The 22,270-nt window shown below is 40.9% G+C and overlaps 1 protein-coding gene across 5 annotated transcripts in view; it reads right to left on the bottom strand.

Moving 5' to 3' along the window:
* Positions 1-22,270, bottom strand: part of LOC124789756 — a 346,576-nt gene that overhangs the window by 91,231 nt on the left and 233,075 nt on the right. For 3 of the 5 annotated variants that reach the window (XM_047257227.1, XM_047257213.1, XM_047257237.1), the window contains 2 exons: positions 6,612-6,709; positions 5,353-6,364 (listed from right to left, as the gene is read on the bottom strand). In XM_047257227.1, the coding sequence (XP_047113183.1) occupies positions 5,353-6,364; positions 6,612-6,709 (1,110 nt within the window). The remainder of the gene's footprint in view (positions 1-5,352; positions 6,365-6,611; positions 6,710-22,270) is intronic. The other 2 variants (XM_047257219.1, XM_047257243.1) reach the window with 1 other exon arrangement.

Here is a 22,270-nt window from a genome sequence, read left to right as displayed (position 1 = left end):
AATTTAGTCAGTATTTAACAATCACTTCCTGAACATTGCTGGTGAATTAAATAAAAACTTAGTTCCTACAGGGAATCATATAACTCCCTTGGAAAATGCCTTTCCAAGACTGATGTCTGAAATACTCCTCTATGATACCATCAATAATTAAATCACTGAAAACTAAGGACTCTCCTGGATATGATGGGGTACCTATCAGAATATTGAAGTGCCATGCTGCACATGTTAGCCCTGTACTTAGCCATATTTGTAATTTTTCCTTTAAGAATGGTCAGTTTCCTGAATGATTAAAGTACTCAGTAGTAATGCCACTTTATAAAACGTGAGAAAGGGATAATGCAGTAATTTTAGTCCTATTTCTTTACCATCAGTGTTTACTAAAGTTATCAAAAGGCTGTGTATGTAAGGATAATTGATTATTTTGTTTCAACTAATTTGCTACCAAATGTACAGTCCAGTCTTAGAGGTGGTTTAACAACTGAAAATGCTGCGCCCTCTTTTCTCTGTGAGGTACTGGATGGATTAAATAAAAGGCTTCAAATGATAGGCATATTTTTTGATTTAACAAAGGCATTTGATTATGTTGACCACAAAATGTTGCTCCAGAAGTTGGACCATTATGGAATACCACGAGTAGCTCACAGTTAGTTCACTTTTTACTATAACAACGGGCAGAAAAAGGTCATTATTCACAATGTTGAGAATGGCTATGATGTAGTGTCTGAATGGGGCATGGTTACATGGGGGTGCCCCAGGGCTCAGTGCTGGGGCCACTCATGTTCCTTATTTGTATAAATGATATGCCCTCTATATTACAGGTGATTCTAAGATATTTCTGTTTGCTGATGAAACTAGGGTGGTAGTAAAGATTGTTGTGTGAAATGTTGGCACTGTTTCAAATGGTGCAGTTCATGACATAGGTTCACGGCTTGTAGAAAATAAACTAACACTAAATCGCAGTAAGACTCAGTTTTACAATTTCTAACACACAATTAAACAAAACCTGATGATTTAATTTCACAGAATGGGTATATGATTAGCACAACTGAACAGTTCTAATTTTTAGGTGTTCAGATTGTAAACAGTCATGGAAAGCCATGTTCAGGCTGTTGTTCAAAGACTCAATGTTGCCATTTTTACTATTCGAATGGTATCTGAAGTAAGTGATAGTTCAACGCAAAAAGTTGTCAACTTTGCTTATTTCCATTCACTTATCATGTATGGTATTATATTTTGGGGTAACTCTTCCCATTCTCAAAGGATATTTTTGGCTCAGAAACGGGTGGTTTGGGCAATAAGTGGTGTACATTTGCAAATCTCTTGTCAACCCCTGTTCATTAGTCTGGTTAGTCTGACATTGGCCTCTAAATAGATATATTCTATACTGTCAGTTCTTATTAATAACATCAGCTTATTCCCAGAAATTAGCAGCTTTTACTCAATTATTACTAGGCATAAATCTAATCTGCATTTGGATTGCACTTTGTTGACTCTTTTGCAGAAAGGTGTGAGGTATACTGCTGCATCCATTTTCAGTAAGCTACCACAGGAATTCAAAAATCTTAGCACTAATCCATGCACTTTCAAATTGAAGCTGAAGAGTTTCCTCATCGGTCACTCCTCCTGTTCTATCGAGAAGTTTCTTGAAAAATTAAGCTGATTCCCGTGTTATATTGTTGACTGCATTTACATAAACTTGTGTATTGGCTTTTCTTGGGTTCATAAATGTTCTATTTTATCTGTTATTACTTTATTTGTAATTTCAAGTTCCATAGCCTCGGAAATTTGCTCCTCAATTTGGTTCTATAGAACTAGACATATAAAATAAAAGAAATAAAAAAATCTTTTGAGACAGTACACAGTAACCCTGCATCAGCTTTCTCACAGATTTTAATAAGGGCATGTACAGTAACCAGCCACCTTATGAAATTAACCATTAAACTGTGACCAATGACAAAATTGACCACTTAGTGGACAGGATGTGAATCTAACAAAAACTTGGTTAGCTTGTATGTTCCCTCCCAACCCATTCCATTTGGATCCTGATGCCATACACCTGCAGCCAGTAACTGCCTAATTGAGAACTGCCCCTTCAACACATGATTGTGTCTCACAATCCTCCAGGTGTCAATCTGCAACCCGTCCTCCTCTTTCTCTCCCAAAAGCTTCTCATTCTCATTATTTCATTCTGGCCCCCTCATACACTCTTCTTCCAGTGCTGTCCCTCAGTTATGTTCTTCACCCATAACTACACCTTTTCACCACCTATTGTTTCACCATATAACAACACACTACTCTCTCTTGTATCATATTCCTAACATCTTCCACTGCTGTCGAACCCATTCATTGCTCTTGCTTCTCTCTTCCTTTCACCCCCACTTCCCTCCACTATTTTCTAGCTCATCTCACTGGTTCCACTACTCAACACGTAGTCTGGTTATGTACGAGGGCCGTTCAGAAAGTAACCTCCGGTTGATTTAAAAAAATACACCAAGTTAAATAAAAATATTTTAATATATACATCTTACAACTACATCTTTGCACTATTTTTCTACATAGTCTCCATAGCGATTGAGGCACTTATTGTATCTCTTCACAAGCTTTGAAATTCCTTCTGCATAAAAATCACCCGCTTGTGCCTGGAGCCAGCCTGTGACCGCATCTTTGAGCTCTTCGTTGTCATCAAACCGCTGTGACCAGAGCAATTTCTTCAAATGCATGAAGAGGTGATAATCACTTGGCGCCAGGTCTGGGCTGTAAGGTGGATGGTTGATAACGTCCCACTTGAAGGACTCAAGAAGGGCCGTTGTTCTGCGAGCAGAGTGAGGATGGGCGTTATCGTGCAAAAAAACGATACCGGAAGTTAGCATACCACGGCGTTTGTTCTGTATAGCCCGTCGTAACTTTTTTACTGTTTCACAGTACACGTCTTGATTAATGGTCGTACCACGTTGCATGAATTCAACCAACAACACCCCTTTGGCATCCCAAAACACCGTTGCCATCAGTTTTCTGGCAGAAAAATCTTGCGAGGCTTTTCTTGGTTTGATAGGCGAATTTGAATGTGCCCACATCTTTGATTGTTCTTTTGGCTCAGGGTTCACGTACTTAATCCAGGTTTCGTGACCGGTCACAATTCTGTTTAACAATGGTTCTCCTTCGTCCTCATAACGTGACAGAAAGTCTAATGCAGAGGCCATTCTTTGAGTTTTGTGGTGGTCGGTAAGAATTTTGGGCACCAATCGTACACAGAACTTACGGTAACCCAATCTTGCTGTCACTATCTCGTACAAGAGAGTCTTAGAAATCTGTGGAAAACCAGAAGACAACTCCGACATTGAGAAACGTCGATTTTCACGAACTTTTGCATCAACTATCTGAACGAGTTCGTCAGTCACCAATGATGGTCTACCACTCCTCTCTTCATCATGAACGTTATCTCGTCCACTTTTAAATAATCGTACCCATTCACAGACAACTCCTTCACTCATAACTCTTGGTCCGTACACGGCACAAAGCTCATGATGAATAGCTGCTGCAGAATATCCTTTGGCTGTAAAAAACCTTATGACAGCACGCACTTCACATTTGGCGGGGTTTTCTATTGCAGCACACATTTCAAACTGCCACAAAAACTAAACTAGCGCAGGTACGACGTTCACTCGACCAAGGCTTGATGCCGACTGACCTGTTGAGTGCGTGAACGCACAGATGGCATCGCTACTCCCCCCACAACCCGCACTGTGGCCAATCGGAGGTTACTTTCTGAACCGCCCTCGTATATCTGAACTACTATGCTACTGTTCTTGCTTCTGTGCTTACCTACTTAATTTTTCATCATAAAGTGAATCATTACCTTCATGCATTTCACTGTTTATATTCCTCCTACATTTTTGCAGCATCAGATAAATAAAAAACTAAATAAATAGTTTGTGGTTGGACATGAGTATGTTAAGAACATTGATCTGAGATAGAATTACAACAATTATGTTAAAAGTGAGTTACAACTGTTGCAATAATGAAGTGTACATCAATTATTAAATAAAGTGTTGTGACAACCATGTTGGTTCCTTTACCCCTGATAATATATCACAGAAATGTAAACAGTACATTCTGTAAAAAATGTGTTGACTGGTTGTACTTTCTTCCACATGCATAAATTATGTGCTTAAATTAATATACAATAATATTACTTGAAGGTTACACAAAAGTACCTCTCTCTATCTATGTATCTGGAGTGTGTGGTAGTGTTGGGGGGGAGGGAGGAGGAGGGGGGGGGGTTGCATACATGGTGACATGTATCCATGGAGCATAGTAATCAAGTTTTAACAACAACAATCCATGATCATACAGTACAGAGAGTAGATGGCACTGACACTTCCAGTGTAGTTAAACAAGTCTGAATGATGAAGAAGGAAGTGACAGACCACCTCTGTGTGAAAAACTGGGAAGCCCAGGAGAATTGGAGCACCTGTTGCTCTAAGACCTATGAACCATAATCAAGGAAAAGGGGAAAAAGAGAAAAATCTGATACGAATCAGTTTGCAGCATCTTTGATGACATTTTGAATGTAACAAAGGTTGCCAGTTGTTGGATTCCATGAATGTTCACATGTATTCAAAAACCCCACCAAACCAAGGTAAAAGTGGAACTGTGCCAAGCTCATATAGACAACTTATTTAGCTTCTTAATCAACATGAATAAGTATTGTGGTATTATTCCAACTTCAAAACAAAACTGCGAAGCAAGCAGTGGGAAGCCAATTCACCACAGCCGAAAAAGGTGAAGACTTAACATCATCAGGAATGTGATGCTAGGTGTTTGTTTGGGACTGCCGTGAGGTGGTGCTAATAGATTATGATCATAGGGAGCAAATCATTATGGAACATTGCTACCTAAATCTGCTGATGATGTTTCTGTAAGCTGTCAAGGTGCACTGCAGGAAGCTCTCCAAGGGCATGGTTTTGATCCACAGTAACGCTGTAGCTCATTCTGCCCAAGATACAGTCACAGATGCTGCTTCTTTGCGCTAGAAAATTTTGCCTTATACCTCATATGCTCCTTATACAACACCTATGACGATGATGTGCTTTTAGAGCTGGAACATTTCTCAGATATACAAGATGCAGGATTATGCAGTAACGGTCTCCACCAAGACATCCATCTTTGGGAAAAATGTGTTGCATGGAAGGGTGAAAGCATGGAGAAAAACTAACACTCTTACCAAGTTTCATGATCATGATTTTTTGAGGTGATAATTAAAACTCTATGACTGTCTGTTGTATTTTTCATCAGTGGTCAAATATGCTGTATGAAAGGAGTATTTCTTAGGTTGAATGAAGTTCTTTGTACCTTATGTACTTTATCCAGGAGTGAACAACAGTTGGTGCAGGCAAAAGTGTTCCATTGAGGCATGAGAGATCTCCGAGTTCCTCTGCGTAATGATATGTACCAGTGTCATATGAAGAGAAATCTTTATGCCCTTCTTCCATTGAATCTGTTACCAATATCCTGTTTACAGAACTTGCTGCATTCAAAGATGTGTCATTTTCATCCATTTCTTGTTCAGCATATTCCCCTTCAGATTGTTTCGTTCTATATACAGTGTGAGGAAAATGGTGAGGTCCAAGGTTTTCATATTTCTTAAAGTGGATTTTGTCTTCAAAACCATCTTTTTCAATAGGCTTATTTGGTAAGTGATTTTGCTTCAATAAAGGACCTGTTGCAAATGGAAGCAGTATATTATCTACGTTTTGATTAAAGTCTTTCTGTTCTTCATTTTGCATTTTGAGAAAATTATCATCTTTGAGATAATCTGAGTTATCCTGTTCCATCTTTTCAATTGCTGTAATATCACTGATTGTATGTTCTGGTTTTTCTGAAGATGGAGTAATAAAGTCATTCTCGGAAACATTTTTTAATACATCCACCTCTGGACTGACTGTGCTGTTATTGAAGTAAAGTGAATTGTGTGTTGTGTTCTCCTGATGAGGTGCTGTGAAGGAAGTAATATTAGTTTGTGGTGTTCCTACAAGTTTTCTTGCCAGTTTCCTCTTTCTCTCTTTCCTATACCTCCTTCTTAAGCGCTCATTTTTCTTTCTTTGTTTTCTTTTATCCCTGTCTTGCAATTTGAGCCTCAGTCTCTTCCTTCTTCTCTCTTCTTTATTTTTCTTCCTTCTTCTTCTTTCTGTAGCTGTTTTACTATTTCTGTTCTGTTTGCTATTGTGATGTGCCGATGTGTGATTCAGCTTTTCAACTGGTATCGGAGTTGTGGATGAATTATTGGCACTGTATGCCTTTGAAAGCCTTAGCCTTTTCCTTCTTTGCTTCTTTCTGCCAAAATTCATTTTACTTCGTGGACCTTCTGAAATGGTAAAACAGTCTCAATTTAGTTTAAGTTAAAAAAGTTCCATTTATCTCTTAATTACTAAAAACAGAGGCTGTTCATTACAATGAGCTCTGTATGCTTGTTACAATTTGATAATATTATTTTCTTTTTACTGTCAGTGTTTCTTTAATTTATTGTTACATATTAATATTGAATTTTAATTGCTGTCTAAATCTATCTGACTTAACAGTCACAGAAACCAATATAACTGCAGGTACATTACCTTCCTTTGCATATGTATTGTTTCCCACATTCCTCAAACCACTGGCTGAAGGTGTCTTAAGTTGAGTGTTTTCTGTGTTAAGAGAAAGAACATCCCAGCTGTAAGTAAGCAAGCACATTCCAGCACATTACTTAATAGTTATAGATGAACATTTAACAAAATTCATCACTGAAACAATACATTAAGAAATACAAATACAAGATGTTATAACAACAAAAATAATTACTCTTTGATAATGTAAAGTAATGAGATAGATAAAAAAAATCTGCTCACCAAGCAGCAGCAGGAGAACACACATATAAAAAAGGTTTTAGGTATGCAAGCTCGCGGAGCCACTGGCTCCTTTCTCCAACAGAAAGGTTAAATAGTAAGGAAGAGGGATGAAGGAAAAGGACTAGAGAGGTTTAGGGAAATACTTAGAGCTCAGGAAAATCTCCCAGAACCCTGGGTCAGGAGAGACTTACCAAATGGAATGGGAAAGAAAGACTCTACCCATTTTCCTAAATCTTTCTAGTCCTTTTCCTTCACCCCTCTTCTTTACCCTCCAACTCATCTGTTGGAAGAAGGAGCCAAGGCTTCTAAAGCTTGCATTTCTAAAACCTTTTTTATATGTGAGTTTCCTGCTACTGCTTGGTGAGTAGATTTTGTATATATCCAATTAATAAATAAAATGTGCTGTAAGGGAGACACACAAAAACTGAAGACAATCAAGTTAGTGTGTTACTTAGAAATAGTATGACTGATTGCCAGACTTCCATAAGATAACTGGTCATTTTCTGGTGACTGCTGACTTACTGGCAAGTAAATGATATGCCACTAGCTTAACTGGAGTAAGAAGCACTTCTACTTACTACACCGGCCACGGTGGTCTAGCAGTTCTGGGCGCTCAGTCCGGAACTGCGCGACTGCTACGGTCGCAGGTTCGAATCCTGCCTCGGGCATGGATGTGTGTGATGTCCTTAGGCTAGTTAGGTTTAAGTAGTTATGAGTTCTAGGGGACTGATGACAACAGATGTTAAGTCCCATAGTGCTCAGAGCCTACTCACTACATTTTAATGTTGTTGACACCTTATACACTACGTAATCAAGAATAATGTTTGTAAATGGAGTGATACATTTGTTTTGGCAACTGATGCACGTGCAATAGCCTCAACGATGTAATTAACATAGTCAACAGCTGTAAACAAAAGCAGCTTGTTTATACCATTTCATGTATATTTTTGCTGTTACTCTATTCTATTGGATTACTTGAATCCCCATTGGTCTCGAATAACCTAAACCTATCAACAATGGATCACAATGAATCCAAATTTTGTCATCATCCATTTTAATATAAATGAAAAATGCACCAGTTCAAAGTACCTGTCTCAGTTTCTCTGCAAACATTTATTTCATGTTCACTGTGTTCATCAGTCAATCATTACAGCAGGTATCATCTGCATGCATCATCAACCTGATAAAAGTATTCTCTCAGCCATCATACAATAACCTCACACTTTAATAAATATTGTAGATGGTCTGCCAACCATATTGAACTCTACCATTCTGAATAGTTATTCCAAGTTCATTGTGTCAGCTATTGTATTAATATTTTAAAATGTTTAAACAACTTTGTCAGGTGTGTTTTAATTATGGGTTTGGAAATCTTGGAATTATGTGACTGCACATTTCTGCAGCTGTTCAGCACAGCATTAAATATATTACTCAACAGACATACAGTTCACTTAAATGAATACTTTATGTAATCAGATAGTTAAATTCTACTCTCCAAGTGGTGGCAGAAAGACACACTATAAAAGAAGGTATATACTTGTTTGTTTCCTACCATCGTTTGGTAAATAGGTTTTTATCTATCCAATTACATTATATTGTCAAAAATTTATTATTTTTGTTGTTATAAACTAATACTTGAGTAGCTGCAGTTGTATTGCAAAAAAGGTAACAGTATAAAGGGCAAGCAAGAACTTCTCATTCAAAGGCCATACATTCCAGAATTGGTATGTCAGTCAGCCAAAATCACCATGAACATTGAGGCAGTCATCCCACCAACATACAAGGTTGAAGATACTCATCTGGTAAAACACAATGTCCTGCTGTGTGACGAAGTCTATCCTCATCTTACAGGAATTGTCGACCCTTCAAAGCATTTTTTAAGGGATCAAAGGCATTATAATCACATGGGGAGAAGTAGGACTATAGGGCAGGTGCTTGAGTGTCTCCCATTTGAGTTGGCTGGCCTCCCAGATTGATCAGTGTATTGTGTCAAATTGCAACCAGCATGGAACTTGGCGCACCATTCGACAACAGTGGTTTTCAACAGACATGCTGCCCCATGTACATTCTTCATTCTCTGATGGATGTCTATCAGTGTTTGTCCTTCTGCAGCCAATAAAACATTAACAGCATGTTGGTCCTGTTTGGACACATTTGGTGATAACAGAGCAGGTTGACCCCCCCCCCCTCCCCCCCCCCCCCCCCACACACACACACACACGAACACCATACACACACAAAACTTCATTATTCAGATCATACAGTTTGTTGTCTTAGCTGCAGGCCCTAATTAGTTTCATCAGAAATAATGGCCAACAAAAGGTATCAAAATTATAAAATTTTGTACATGTAGCCATAGGGAAAATCTAATTAACTAATACATAAATTCGGAAGGAAAGACCTCTACCAAATTAAAGAGTTATTTTTCCTCTTTTCAGTAAAGTATTTACATTAACCCGAACTTAACTAGTTAAAAAGATATTGTTAATTAAATATTTCACATGGTGAAAACTTCCAGTGCCAATGACAGCCAAACTGCTTTAAATTTCCAGGCCCTGTTTATATACTTCTGATCATTTGATTTGTGTGAATGTATTGATATCCATATTAATGAGCAAGGGTTCTTAATTAAAACCTAATTTTTTAACATACAAGGTGGGTCACATGGTCATAAACCCAAGATTCCCACTGCATAAGCATAAATTAATACTTGATATTTTAATAAATACTGCTTATGATAAATAGCATAAAAACAAAATATATGATGACAAAATCAATAGACAATAAAAAATGAACTTTCTGACCTTTAGAATTCATAAACTATTGTAGATTAAAGAAGTTGAACCATATCCCAGCATGAGTCCTTATAAGGTCAAAGCTCACACCATTTCAGTCTGTCTAGTCAGTCTGCTTTTAGTTTTTTCTCTTGCTCCAGCCTGTGCTCTCACTTATACTGTTCAATGTCATTCTATTCATTTCATTCACTGCCATTGGCTGGTATAGCTAGTCTGTTCTTTAGCCCAGCCTTGGAAACCTTTTGAGTTGCATCTCCATTTGTGCAAGCCAGGCTAAGAGAACTTGTTTTATAAAAATGAGCTACAGACAATCAAAATATGTGTTGGATCAATTGAACAATTTTTGTGACTAATAACAGTTATGTGTTATAAGGGGTGGGTGCCTGGGCACCAGTCTTCTAACTCGAGATTAGTTCCATGATGCCGAACGTTACACTGACCTGTTGATAGCCAGCTCTACTGGAAAACATTCAGTGTACGTAGATGCACTCCAATGTCGGTCTCCGCTTACAGCTGCCACTAGTTGTCAACAGTGTAGCAATTCTTCAGCAACACGTTCAGAAAGATACATGCTTGTTTCAATTAATCTTTTGCTGGTTTGTCCAGATGGCAACGGCGACAGTTCCCTTGGCCCACCTTCCACCCATTTATCAGCAGCAACAAGGAAGTAACATTTGACTCCTTGGGACATAACTTGTGCAGACTCGCATCATATCATTTTGCGACGAGCCTTGCAGTATCTACGGCACCACATAGTTTTATTTCGCACCCCTTTTTCCTTTATTTCTTTTCTCTCTCTTTTTTTTTACAGCTTCTGGACATTTTTGTTTATGGTTTGTGCTTTTACTATTTGTGCCCGGAAATGTGTTTGTTTCAGATCTGTGTTTGCCGTTTTTTTTCAGTTTACTTGTTTTTGATGACACATATCAATTTATCTTTAGTATTTTTTGGCATTGCAATGTCTCAAGCCCCACGCATATCTGTCTCGCTCTGAGCAGCGCCTTTTGCACCAACGCTCGATCTAACACAGCTTCTTCAGTTACAGACGCAACAAATAACGAAGCTTACTTAGATGACAGAGGCTTCATTCACGTGCAGATGGTATCCAGTGAGAATCACTGTCAGGTGCCACCAACTACAACAGCGCCACAACTTAAGCAGCCATAGTTGGTGCATCTGTTTCACCCATTTGAAGAGGACAAAAAGGTCTGGATTGAGTACTTGGCCCAGTTTGAAGCTTATCTATTTGCACACCAAGTACCGGACATTGTAAACAATATTTTTTTCTTAACAGCAGCCAGTGTGTCAGTGTATAGGATGTGCTGCAAATTGTTCTGCACATCGCCTTGATGTTTAAACAAATATCAACGTTGTCTTCACGTGGGATCCCACTTAAATTGTTTTATTTGCTCTTGGTGAAGAGGAGGCTTCCACTATTTGGATTGTTGCTTGGTATCTGGGTCGCATCCATAACACCACGATTCGTCGCCTGTAATGACTTTTACGTCAAAATCCGTATCAATTTCCCCCAGTTCTTTCAGTTTCCAGCACATACACAAACGATCGTCTCTCTGAACGTCAAAAAGCACACGCGGAACGGATTTTGCTGCAGCAGGTTTCTTCCTCAGATGTTAGTCAATATTTTTTGCCATGATCTCCAGGATATTCCAGTCATTTCCACTAATCATCGAATGTTCTGCAGCTATCAAACATGACCGCAACATGATTTTTTTCAGTGCTTTCGTCCGTTCTGGAAGTAGATAGACGTCCCGATCATGATTCGTCTTCAACTGAAATCTGAGCACGTAAACCCTCACCTAGCTTCAAATCTTCCTCCCCACAAGCCGTCAAAAGCATTGCGATTGCTTCTTCTCTTGATTTCCCTAACAAGTAACAGAACCTGATGTTAGCACGATGGCTTTTAATGTCTGCCATTGAAAAATCGACGAACACGTGGCTCTGTCACAGTGACCACAATAATGTTTCATCCAAGTGCCATTAGGTCAGCTGATAGAAAATGGGGTCTAGTGAAGGCAACTAGCGGAAGAATTCGGAACTAGTGTTCTACCAACTACTAGAGAAAAATTTACTTTGCATTTGGGTCCCCCTCGTACGCTTAGCGACAACACTGCCCACACATTGCAACTTTAAAATGTAGTATCCGTCTTCATTCCACAGCACCCACTATCGTTATGAGGCAGCATTTTGCAAATAATTGTTTTTTGTGTACTTTGAATTCAGCATGTATTGTATTCAAACCCTTTGGAGTTGGTATGCTATCTTGTACTGAGTTTACGACACACGCACTTACACTGTTACATAACTCGACATCGTCATCATTAACTTTACATTACGATACAAATTTACTGTATCATCAAAAAGCTTGATAACATGGACTCGCAACTGATTTAGTCAGTCCGCTGCACTACGTTTTGCACGCTGCAAACCACGTATGCATGCAACACTTTGACGTTTAAGAAATACCCTCTGTAAGGACTCTTAAGCTGTTAATTTTAACGTCGCACTAGCAAACACATCGAGAGGAAATGGACTGTACATGGTTGTCAAGTGACCCTTTATACATGCAAGACTGCTGAAAAATTACTCCCATTCTATTTAGATATGCCTCATTTTGCATTTTCAACTCACTGTTGGATGCTATTCCAACATTAACACACTTTAACCGTTGGTCAAATGATGCATAGTGGTGCACAGTAACATCGCTTTGATAGCTAACTGAATGGGTAGCAAGGTGGGTGTATCTAAACTATTTCCACCTCTCAACAATTGCTGTCTACCAGTGGTGACATTCACATGTGTCTGGAATGGTGAGAGGGCTAACTCGTTGAAATCTGCTGGTTCAGGGTGAGCAAGCTGGATGGAGTGGTGGGGTGGAGTGAGGTACTATTTTGTATTTCCTGGATGTAGGTCAAATCGCAGGAAATAGGCAGGTCATAGACAAAAAAAATACCCTGAAAGTAGTAGTAGATCATGAACTGCTTTTATAAGCAAAAGAGAGTGTGAGGGTGAGGGTAGTAACGCTACATAAATAATGAAGTGGGCAGGTATACTTTGATTCTGCAGTATACATTCTTTATCCTAACTCACAGGCGATGCAGTTGCCTCTTAAAAAAACTCAGTACTGTTCCATTACATCATTGCTGGACACAGTAACTATGGTTAAATACCTAGGAGTAACTGATGTAAATTGGAATGTATATATAAAGTCGAAGCAGAAGTTGAGCTAGGAGAAACGTAAATCATCCACGAAAGAATGGTTTCCGCAAACTTTTTTTTTTTTTACTTGATCAGTGTGTGTGTGTGTGTGTGTGTGTGTGTGTGTGTGTGTGTGTGTAATGGTAGGGAGACTGGTAATCTTGCTTAAAAACATACACACCGCCATGCACTATACAGCAGTTTGCGGGGTATCTGGGTATCTGCTTAGATGTAGGATGTTCGCAGATATGCCCTTTGTCTATAAGAATGCAATAGTGACCTGCAGGAATACCTGTGAGCATCGGCGACAGCGGGTGCAGTTGACCTGAAAATAAACAAATGTAACTGTTGCACCTAAATAGGCCTACAAATGCTCTATTGTACAGTTTCACTATCGGTGGAAACATTAACTTATGTAAAATATCTAGGAGTGAACTAGTGAGCTAAATTAAAAACATATTGCAGTCTCAGACTCGTTTGCAGAAATCTTAAGGGAATGTATTTCATCTTCCACAAAAGAAGTGGGTTAGGAACAACTGTTAGACCGATTTTTTTACGAATATTTTTTCGATAGTCATAGATTACTAAAATGGATGAGCATTTAGTCGGCACAAGAATATTGCAGGGATAGTCAACAACGAGTTTTTATGGTAGAGGCTATGACAGAGGTGTTGTGAGTAATGGAGAGTATGTTGTGATTTTAGAAGTGTATGTTGTCGCCGATATAGTACTTCATCACACACAGTTTTCGCAGAATGATTGGAACAACTAATACGGATGTTTGCCAACAGCCATTCTTACCATGCCAATGGAGCAGGATGGATGTAATGTGGTATGCGGGTGTTTCAAAGCTGATTTCACGGTACAGTCCATCTACATCTACATTTTCATGGATACTCTGCAAATCACTTTTAAGTGCCTGGCAGAGGGTTCATCTGACCACCTTCACAATTCTCTGGTATTACAATCTCGCACAGGGCGCCGAAAGAACGAACACCTTTATGTTTCCGTACGAGCTCTGATTTCCCTTATTTTAACGTGGTGAACGTTTCCCCCTGTGTAGGTCGGCGTCAAAAAACTATTTTCGCATTCGAAAAAGAAAGTTGGTGATTGGAAGTTCGTGAGAAGATTCCGTCGCAATGAAAAACGCCTTTCTTTCAATGATGTCCAGCCGAAATCCTGTATAATTTCAGTGACACTTTCTCCCATATTTCGCGATAGTACAAAATGTGCTGCCCTTCTTTGAACTTTCTCGATGTACTCCGTCAGTCCTATCTGGTAAGGATCCCACACCGCGCAACAGTATTCTAAAAGGGGTCGGACAAGCGTAGTGTAGCCAGTCTCCTTAGCAGATCTGTTACATTTTCTAAGTGTCCTGCCAATGAAACACAGTCTTTGGTTAGCCTTCCCCACAACATTTTCTATGTTTTCCTTCCAATTTAAGTTGTTCTCAGTTGTAATTCCTAGGTATTTAGTTGAAATTACGGCCTTCGGATTTGACTGATCTATCGTGTAACGAAGTATAACGAATTCCTTTTAGCACTCATGTGGATCACCTCACACTTTTCGTTATTTAGGGTCAATTGCCAATTTTCGCACCGTTCAGATATATTTTCTAAATCGTTTTGCAATTTCTTCTTCTGATGACTTTATTAGTCGATAAACGACAGCGTCATCTGCAAACAACCGAAGATGGCCGCTCAGATTGTCTCCAAAATCGTTAATATAGATAAGGAACAGCCAAGGGCCTATAACACTACGTTGGGGAACGCCAGAAATTATTTCTGTTTTACTCGATGACTTTCCATCTATTACTACGACCTCTCTGATAGGAAGTCACAAATCCAGTCACATAACAGATGATATTCCATAAGCATGCAATCTCACTACAAGTCGCTTGTGTGGTACAGTGTCAAAAGCCTTCCGGAAAATCCAGAAATACGGACTCTATCTGAAATCCCCTGTCAATAGCACTCAACACTTCATGTGAATAAAGAGCTAGCTGTGTTTCACAAGATCGACGTTTTCTAAACCCATGTTGAGTGTGTGTCAATAGACCGTTTTCTTCGAGGTAATTCATAAAGTTCGAACACAATATATGTTCCAGAATCCTGCTGCATATCGACGTTAATGATATTGTCCTGTAAGTGGATTACTCCTACTACCTTTCTTGAATATTGTTGTGACCTGTGCAACTTTCCAGTCTATGGGTACGGATCTTTCGTCGAGCGAACGGTTATATATGATTGTTAAGTATGGAGCTAATGCATCAGCATATTCTGAAAGGAACCTAATTAATTTTATTAAGTAATTTAAGTTGCTTCACTACTCCGTTACTCATGTTGGCAGCTGTTCTTGAATCGAATTCTGGAATATTTACTTCGTCTTCTTTTGTGAAGGCATTTCGGAAGGCTGTGTTTAGTAACTTTGCTTTGACAGCACTGTCTTCGATAGTATCCACATTGGTATCGCGCAGAGAAGGCACTGATTGTTTCTTGCCGCTAACATATTCACATAACAGCAGAATCTCTTTGGATTTGCTGCCAGGTTTCGAGACAAGGTTTCATTGTTGACGCTCGCATTGAAGTCCGCGCTAAATTTCGAGCTTCTGTAAAAGATCGCCAATTTTGGAGATTTTGCATCTGTTTAAATTCAGCATGTTTGTTTTGTTGTTTCTGCAACAGTGTCCTGACCCGTTTTGTGTACCAAGGACGATCAGCTCCGTCGTTTGTTAATTTATTTGGCATAAATCTCTCAATTGCTGCCGATACTATTTCTTTGAATTCATGCCACATCTGGTTCAAAATGGTTCAAATGGTTCTGAGCACTATGCGACTTACCTTCTGAGGTCATCAGTCGCCTAGAACTTAGAACTAATTAAACCTAACTAACTTAAGGACATCACACACATCCATGCCCGAGGCAGGATTCGAACCTGCGACCGTAGAGGTCGCCCGGTTCCGGACTGAAGCGCCCAGAACCACACGGCCACCGCGGCCGGCGCCACATCTGGTCTACACTTATGTTATTAATTTGGAAGGAGCACAGATTGTCTCGCAGGAAGCCGTCAAGTGAATTTTAATCTGATTTTTTGAATAGGTATATTTTTCGAGGATTTGGGGGTTACAATATTCAATCTCGCTACGACAATCCTGTGTTCACTAATCCCTGTATCCGTTTAGTCGCTAAGAGGTGAAGAGTGTTTTCACAACCGTTTTCTATTCGCCAAGGGCCGGCCGGAGGAGCCGTGCGGTTCTAGGCGCTACAGTCTGGAGCCGAGCGACCGCTCCGGTCGCAGGTTCGAATCCTGCCTCGGGCATGGATGTGTGTGATGTCTTTAGGTTAGTTAGGTTTAATTAAGTTCTAGGCGACTGATGACCTCAGAAGTTAAGTCGCATAGTGCTCAGAGCCATTTCAACCATTTTTTCTATTCGCGTGGGCTCATGAGCTAACTGCTCAAAATAATTTTCAGAGAACGCGTTCAGCACAATTTAGGATGATGTTTTATGCGTACCTCCGGAATTAAACATGGATTGTCGCCAACATATCGAGGAAATCAAACTCAAGTTTTCTTTGAATCTGTATCATCTGAATTGGGAGGTCGGTAAAAGGATCCAATTATTATTTTATTCCGGTTGCCAACAATGACCTCTGCCCATACTAACTCACAGGAACGATCGCTACTTCAATTTCGCGACGAGATAAATTACTTGTAACAGCAATAAATACGCCACCGCCAACCGGTTTAGTCTATCCTTTCGGAACATCCTTAGGTTCTTCGCAAAAATTTCGGATGAGCTTATCTCCGGCTTTAGCCAGCTTTCAATGCCTATAACGATTTGGGCATCAGTGCTTTCTATTAGCGTTTCATTCTTTCCAAACACAGCTACGACAATTTACAACTGCTATACCGATGGTTCCTGTATCTACGTTCTTCCTGTGTTCGGCCTGCACCCTTTGTGACTGAAGCCCTTCTTGTGTTTTCCCTCAGACCCTCTAACCTAAAAAACCACCAAGTCCACGCCACACAGTCCCCGCTACCCTTGAAGCCGCCTCCTGCGTATAGTGGACACCTGATCTATTCAGCGGAACTCGAAACCCAACCACCCTTTAGCGCAAGTCGAGGAATCTGCAGCCAACACGGTCGCAGAACCGTCTGAGCCTCTGATTCAGACCCTCCACTCCTGTACCACAGGTCTGCAGTCGGTCCTGTCGACTACGCTGCAAATGGTCAACTCTTATTTCATTTTGCAAGCAAGACTGGCAGCCTTTACCGCTTCTGTTAGCCGCTCGAAACCACAGAGAATCCCTGGCACACATCATTGGTACCGACGTGAGCCACACCTGCAGTTGGCTGCATCCTGTGCTCTTCATGGCATCCAGGAGGACCCTTTCCACACCTGGAATGACTCCACCCGGTATGCACACGGAGTGTACATTGGATTTCTTACCCTTCTTGTCAACCAAGTCCCTAAGGGGCCCCATAACGCGTCTAACGTTGGAGCTCCCAACTACCAATAATCCCATTCTCTGCAATTGCCCAGATCTTGCAGGGTGAGAGGTTTCCTCTGAAACAGGACAGGCGACAGCATCTGGCTCAGCGACAGTGTCAGCCACAGACAGCATCTGGAACCTATTTGACAGACAAACCTGGGAGGCTTCTAGTGCGGCCACCTGTGAAGTCTTTCGCCACCTGCTACGCCCCAGGGCGACCTCCCACTCAACCACAGGTGAGGGGTCAACCTCAGTGCGAGCAGTAACTGAGCTGGTCACCGGTGAGGATCGATCAGAGGGCTCGGACGTGCTGGACGTCCGTTGGATCCCCACGGCCGGCCCACAACAGTGGTGTCCATCCACTGTAGCCTCAAGCTGTGTAACCGAAGCCATCACAGCCTGAAGCTGCGAGTGAAGTGTCACCATCTCGGCTCGCATCGGCACACAACCATCGCAGTCCCTGTCCATACTAAAGACCGTAGAAAACTAAACTATGCAGATAAACGGACTATCTGTACGTGCTGCGCAAATCTACTGTAGATCCTGACGAAAACGCAGGAACAGTGTCTAATAAATTAGATTAATACGCAGAGATTCAAAAACATAACTACTGAAGCACTCAGGTGAAACCAAATTATTCTCCCCTGATTAGGAACTTGTAATATGTCACAAAATCGATTTACTTTCCGACGCAAACGAAAACGCGAGAACTGTGGCTATTAGATATTAAATAAACTCGCAGAAACTCAAGAAACTAAACTCTTAAATCACACAGACGATATTATAAAATTCGCTCCTAGTTAGGAACTCGTGCAAGTCACAAAATCGGTTTCTTCTCTGTTGCTACTTGTGTCTCAGCCGGCTACTGCTGCCTGACTGATATAGAGACTGTATAGACACTAGGATTGTCTTGGAAAGTTTTAGTATTTCTTCCATGGAATTATTTAAGTTCATAAAAAATCACACATAGGTGTGTAGATACTTTCGATCAAATAGCATACGCGTAAAGTGGATCACGCAGTGCACTATCATGCAAATAAAGGGTGATGAATTTACACAGTGTCCATATGGGGCTGGAGGATATACTCTTGTCAAAATCCGATAGCGTGCAGATACTGTATGAGTACTAAGCATAGCATAATTAAAGGTGTAGCAGTAAGGCCTCTTTGATTTTTGCTCTGGTTTTAACGGAAGAATATGGGGAATAGTGGTACCACATGGCAGTACCAAAAAAAGAAAGAAACAAACAAAGTGGAGGCAGGGGTAATGTGGACAATCTGTTTGGCACTTCCTCTAAATGATGACGATAATAAATTATTTCCTCCTCCATATATCTTACAAAATGACTGCAACAAGGAATTGGAGCTACTGGTAATCTGAAGGTTTACTGACAGACATCCTTTCCATACACCTTTCGCAAATGAAAGAGGGATGGATGTTAATTGATGTCCGCAGCTCGTGGTCGTGCGGTAGCGTTCTCGCTTCCCGGGTTCGATTCCCGGCGGGGTCAGGGATTTTCTCTGCCTCGTGATGACTGGGTGTTGTGTGATGTCCTTAGGTTAGTTAGGTTCAAGTAGTTCTAAGTTCTAGGGTACTGATGACCATAGATGTTAAGCCCATAGTGCTCAGAGCCCTTTGAACCATTTTTTTTTTGTTAATTGATGGTAATAGCAGTAGTTCCGTCTTCAGAACTATATGTAAGTAAACCTCTTTTTGCAATGCTTGGGGTAGGTGGCTATAATGAAAGATATGTATAATCAGTGAGGGAAAACCCAGCATGCGATCTGTTGGAGATCTATGACCTTGGCAGTTGTCATTGCAGTCCCTATGCTGTTACTGGACAGGAGTTTTGCACTCTTAAAATTATGTGACCAAAGTATGCGTTTAGCTCTATACTGGTAAGAATAGTATGTCGAGATACTGGAATGTTAATATCTCATTCTTGACAGTTAAGAAATCATTTGACAAAGTTATAATGTATGACTGACGGTTCTACATATGTGCAGTGCAAGTGTCTAAATCCAGCATGCTGGTCTTGGTAGCTCCAGGGTGGTATAAGGTGGGATGATGTCAAAGGCAGATGCATATCCGAACAGAGTGTGAGGGGTGGGAGGGTAGGGGTAATGAACTTGCACTTGTGAACTCTTATTGTGGATGTTACCAAATTCAGTGAGACATAGATAATCTTGCAGTCGGTAAAAATGGCTACCGTGTAGGTCTTGCTATGGAATAAAATATGTCATGGTGATGGTAGGAGGGAAATCTGTTACCAACTTCTGTGAGACATAGATAATCTCGCAGTCGGTAAAAATGGCTACTGTGTAGGTCTTGCTATGGAATAAAATGTCATGGTGATGGTAGGAGGGAAAGCTCGTTAGAGATTAGAAAACGGTGCTGAACTGTTACTGTTGACATGTGATCCCTTTAATAAAGGCTATTACGCAACAATACCTCAAAATGAAACACAGTGCATCACAAATCCAGGAAGCATGTATCAGATTTGCCTATCACGACAATTGTTTTTTTTAATAATGCAGTTCACCCAGTAGATAGCTCTCATATTAATACTGGCTAGTGGTGTCCATGTGCTTTTGATCAAACAGAACATCGCTAAAATGGGTGCAAATTCTCGAATAAGTTTTTTGAGTGTCCTCTCTGAGCGTTAACCTTTGTTTTAAGACTGCTAGCCCCTCGAACAGTTGGTGCATCTCTCATGCATGCATAAGTATGTAATAGGCCTTCTGTCTATATGCCCACTGCTACTACCTCTTGTTGTGGGTAGAAGCCTTCCCCCACCATCGCCTTTCTATTACAGTCATCTAAGAAGTGCTGGATGCATCCCTCAAATGCCAAACAATAGTAGAAGTGTTTGGTGGCAGTGGTGAAGGCTGTGAATTGTGATGCATGCTGCACAGAGTCAGGGCAGCACTAGTCGAGTGCTGTGCTCATGCAGGATGTGCATGGTCAGTGGGGGAGATATCCAATATTTTACCTGCTTTTAAATGAAGCTGTAATTGCTGTGCATCTTACCACAGTGGTAGAAGAACAAGTGTGGGGTATTGGTGTCATTTAGTGATGTACACTCATGCTCATAAATAAGGATAATGCTGATACGTGGTGAAACAACGCTCTGGTGGGCGGTTTGCTGGTTTAAATCACCTCGGGGTATGACCATGTAGTGCATTTGACCTCCGGTCGTTGCACGGTGGTGCTGGCAGCAACCCACATATGCAGAGGTGTGTTGGTGTATGTCAGAGCATGGTGCAGCAAGTAAGTGTACAGACGTTTTCAGACATGCTAATGGTGACTGTGTGTTGAAAATGGCTCAAAGAACGTTATAACGTTATGAGGGGTAGATTACTAGGGTGACAGGAGGCTGGTCAAGCACAGCAGGTTGTAGCATGGGCCCTCTGTGTGCCACAAAGTGTGATCTCAAGATTATGGCAACAATTCCAGAAGACAGAAAACATGTCCAGGTGCTACAGTGCAAGACGATGTTCACAGTGTACAACACGAAACACCACAAGAAGACTGATATCTCACCATCAGTGCCGCACAGAGTACTGCAGGTAACCTTGCTAGGGACCTTACCGCAGGCACTGGAACAGTTGTCTCCAGACACACAGTCTCCAGACGACTGAAGAGACATGGTTCATTCGCCCAGAGACCTGCAAGGTGCATTCCACTGACCCCTGGTCACAGGAGAGCCCGTAAAGCCTGGTGTCAAGAACACAGTACATGGTCATTGGAGCAGTGGTCCCACGTTATGTTCACAGACGAGTCCAGGTAAAGTCTGAACAGTGATTCTCGCCTGTTTTTCATCTGGTGTGAACCAAGAACCAGATACCAACCCCTTAATGTATGGAGATCATGGTTTGATGGTGTGGGTGGGATTATGATTGGTGCACGTACACCCCTGCATGCCTTTGACAGAGGAACTGTAACAGGTCAGGTGTATCAGGACATTATTTTGCATCAGCATGTCCGGCTTTTCAGGGGTGCAGTGGGTGCCACCTTCCTCTTGATGAATGATAACGCACAGGCCCCACCGAGCTGTAATCGTGAGGAGTACCTTCAAACAGAAGATATCAGGTGAATGGAGTGGCCTGCCTGTTCTCCAGACCTAAACCCCATCGAGCACGTCTGGGATGCTCTCGGTCGACTTATCGGTGCACTTTTTTAAACCCCTACACCATTTCAACAGCTCCGACAGGCATTGGTGCAAGAACGGGAGGCTATACCCCAGCAGCTGCTCGACCACCTGATCCAGAGTATGCCAACCTGCTGTGCGGCCTGTGTACGTGTGCATGGTGATCATATCGCATATTGACGTCGGGGTACATGCGCAGGAAACAGTGGCGTTTTGTAGCGTATGTGTTTCGGTATGGTTTTCTCAACTTATCACCCATACCGTGGCCTTACAGATCTGTGTCGTTTTTGTTCCGTATATGCCTATGCTATTAGCGCCAGTTTTGTGTAGTGCCACGTGTGTGGCACCACATTCTGCAATTACCCTTAATTTATGAACATGAGTGTATATATCTTAATGTATAAATATTCCGACCATTACTTACAAGTCCAGTATAACCTTATTGTAGTAGATTTCTCTTAGACGAGCTGATCATGATATCATTGTTTAACACACTAATAGTGCAGGGATAAGTTCCTGATAGTGAATGTAGACTTGATATATAGCAAGAGAGTATTTGGTTTTAAATAACGCACATTGGAAATTGTTTAACATAGGATATCGGTGCAATTTCTTTAAGTATCACAGTATGGTGAGTGTTTAACATTTAAGGTCTCATATTTATGTATGAGGCTTTAGAATACTGGAAGAAGTCGACAAAATTGCGATATAACAATGACGAGAGGTGGTCA

The sequence above is a fragment of the Schistocerca piceifrons genome, chromosome 1, assembly GCF_021461385.2.
Source record: "Schistocerca piceifrons isolate TAMUIC-IGC-003096 chromosome 1, iqSchPice1.1, whole genome shotgun sequence".
NCBI lineage: Eukaryota > Metazoa > Arthropoda > Insecta > Orthoptera > Acrididae > Schistocerca > Schistocerca piceifrons.
This window is presented reverse-complemented; position numbering and strand designations above follow the sequence as displayed.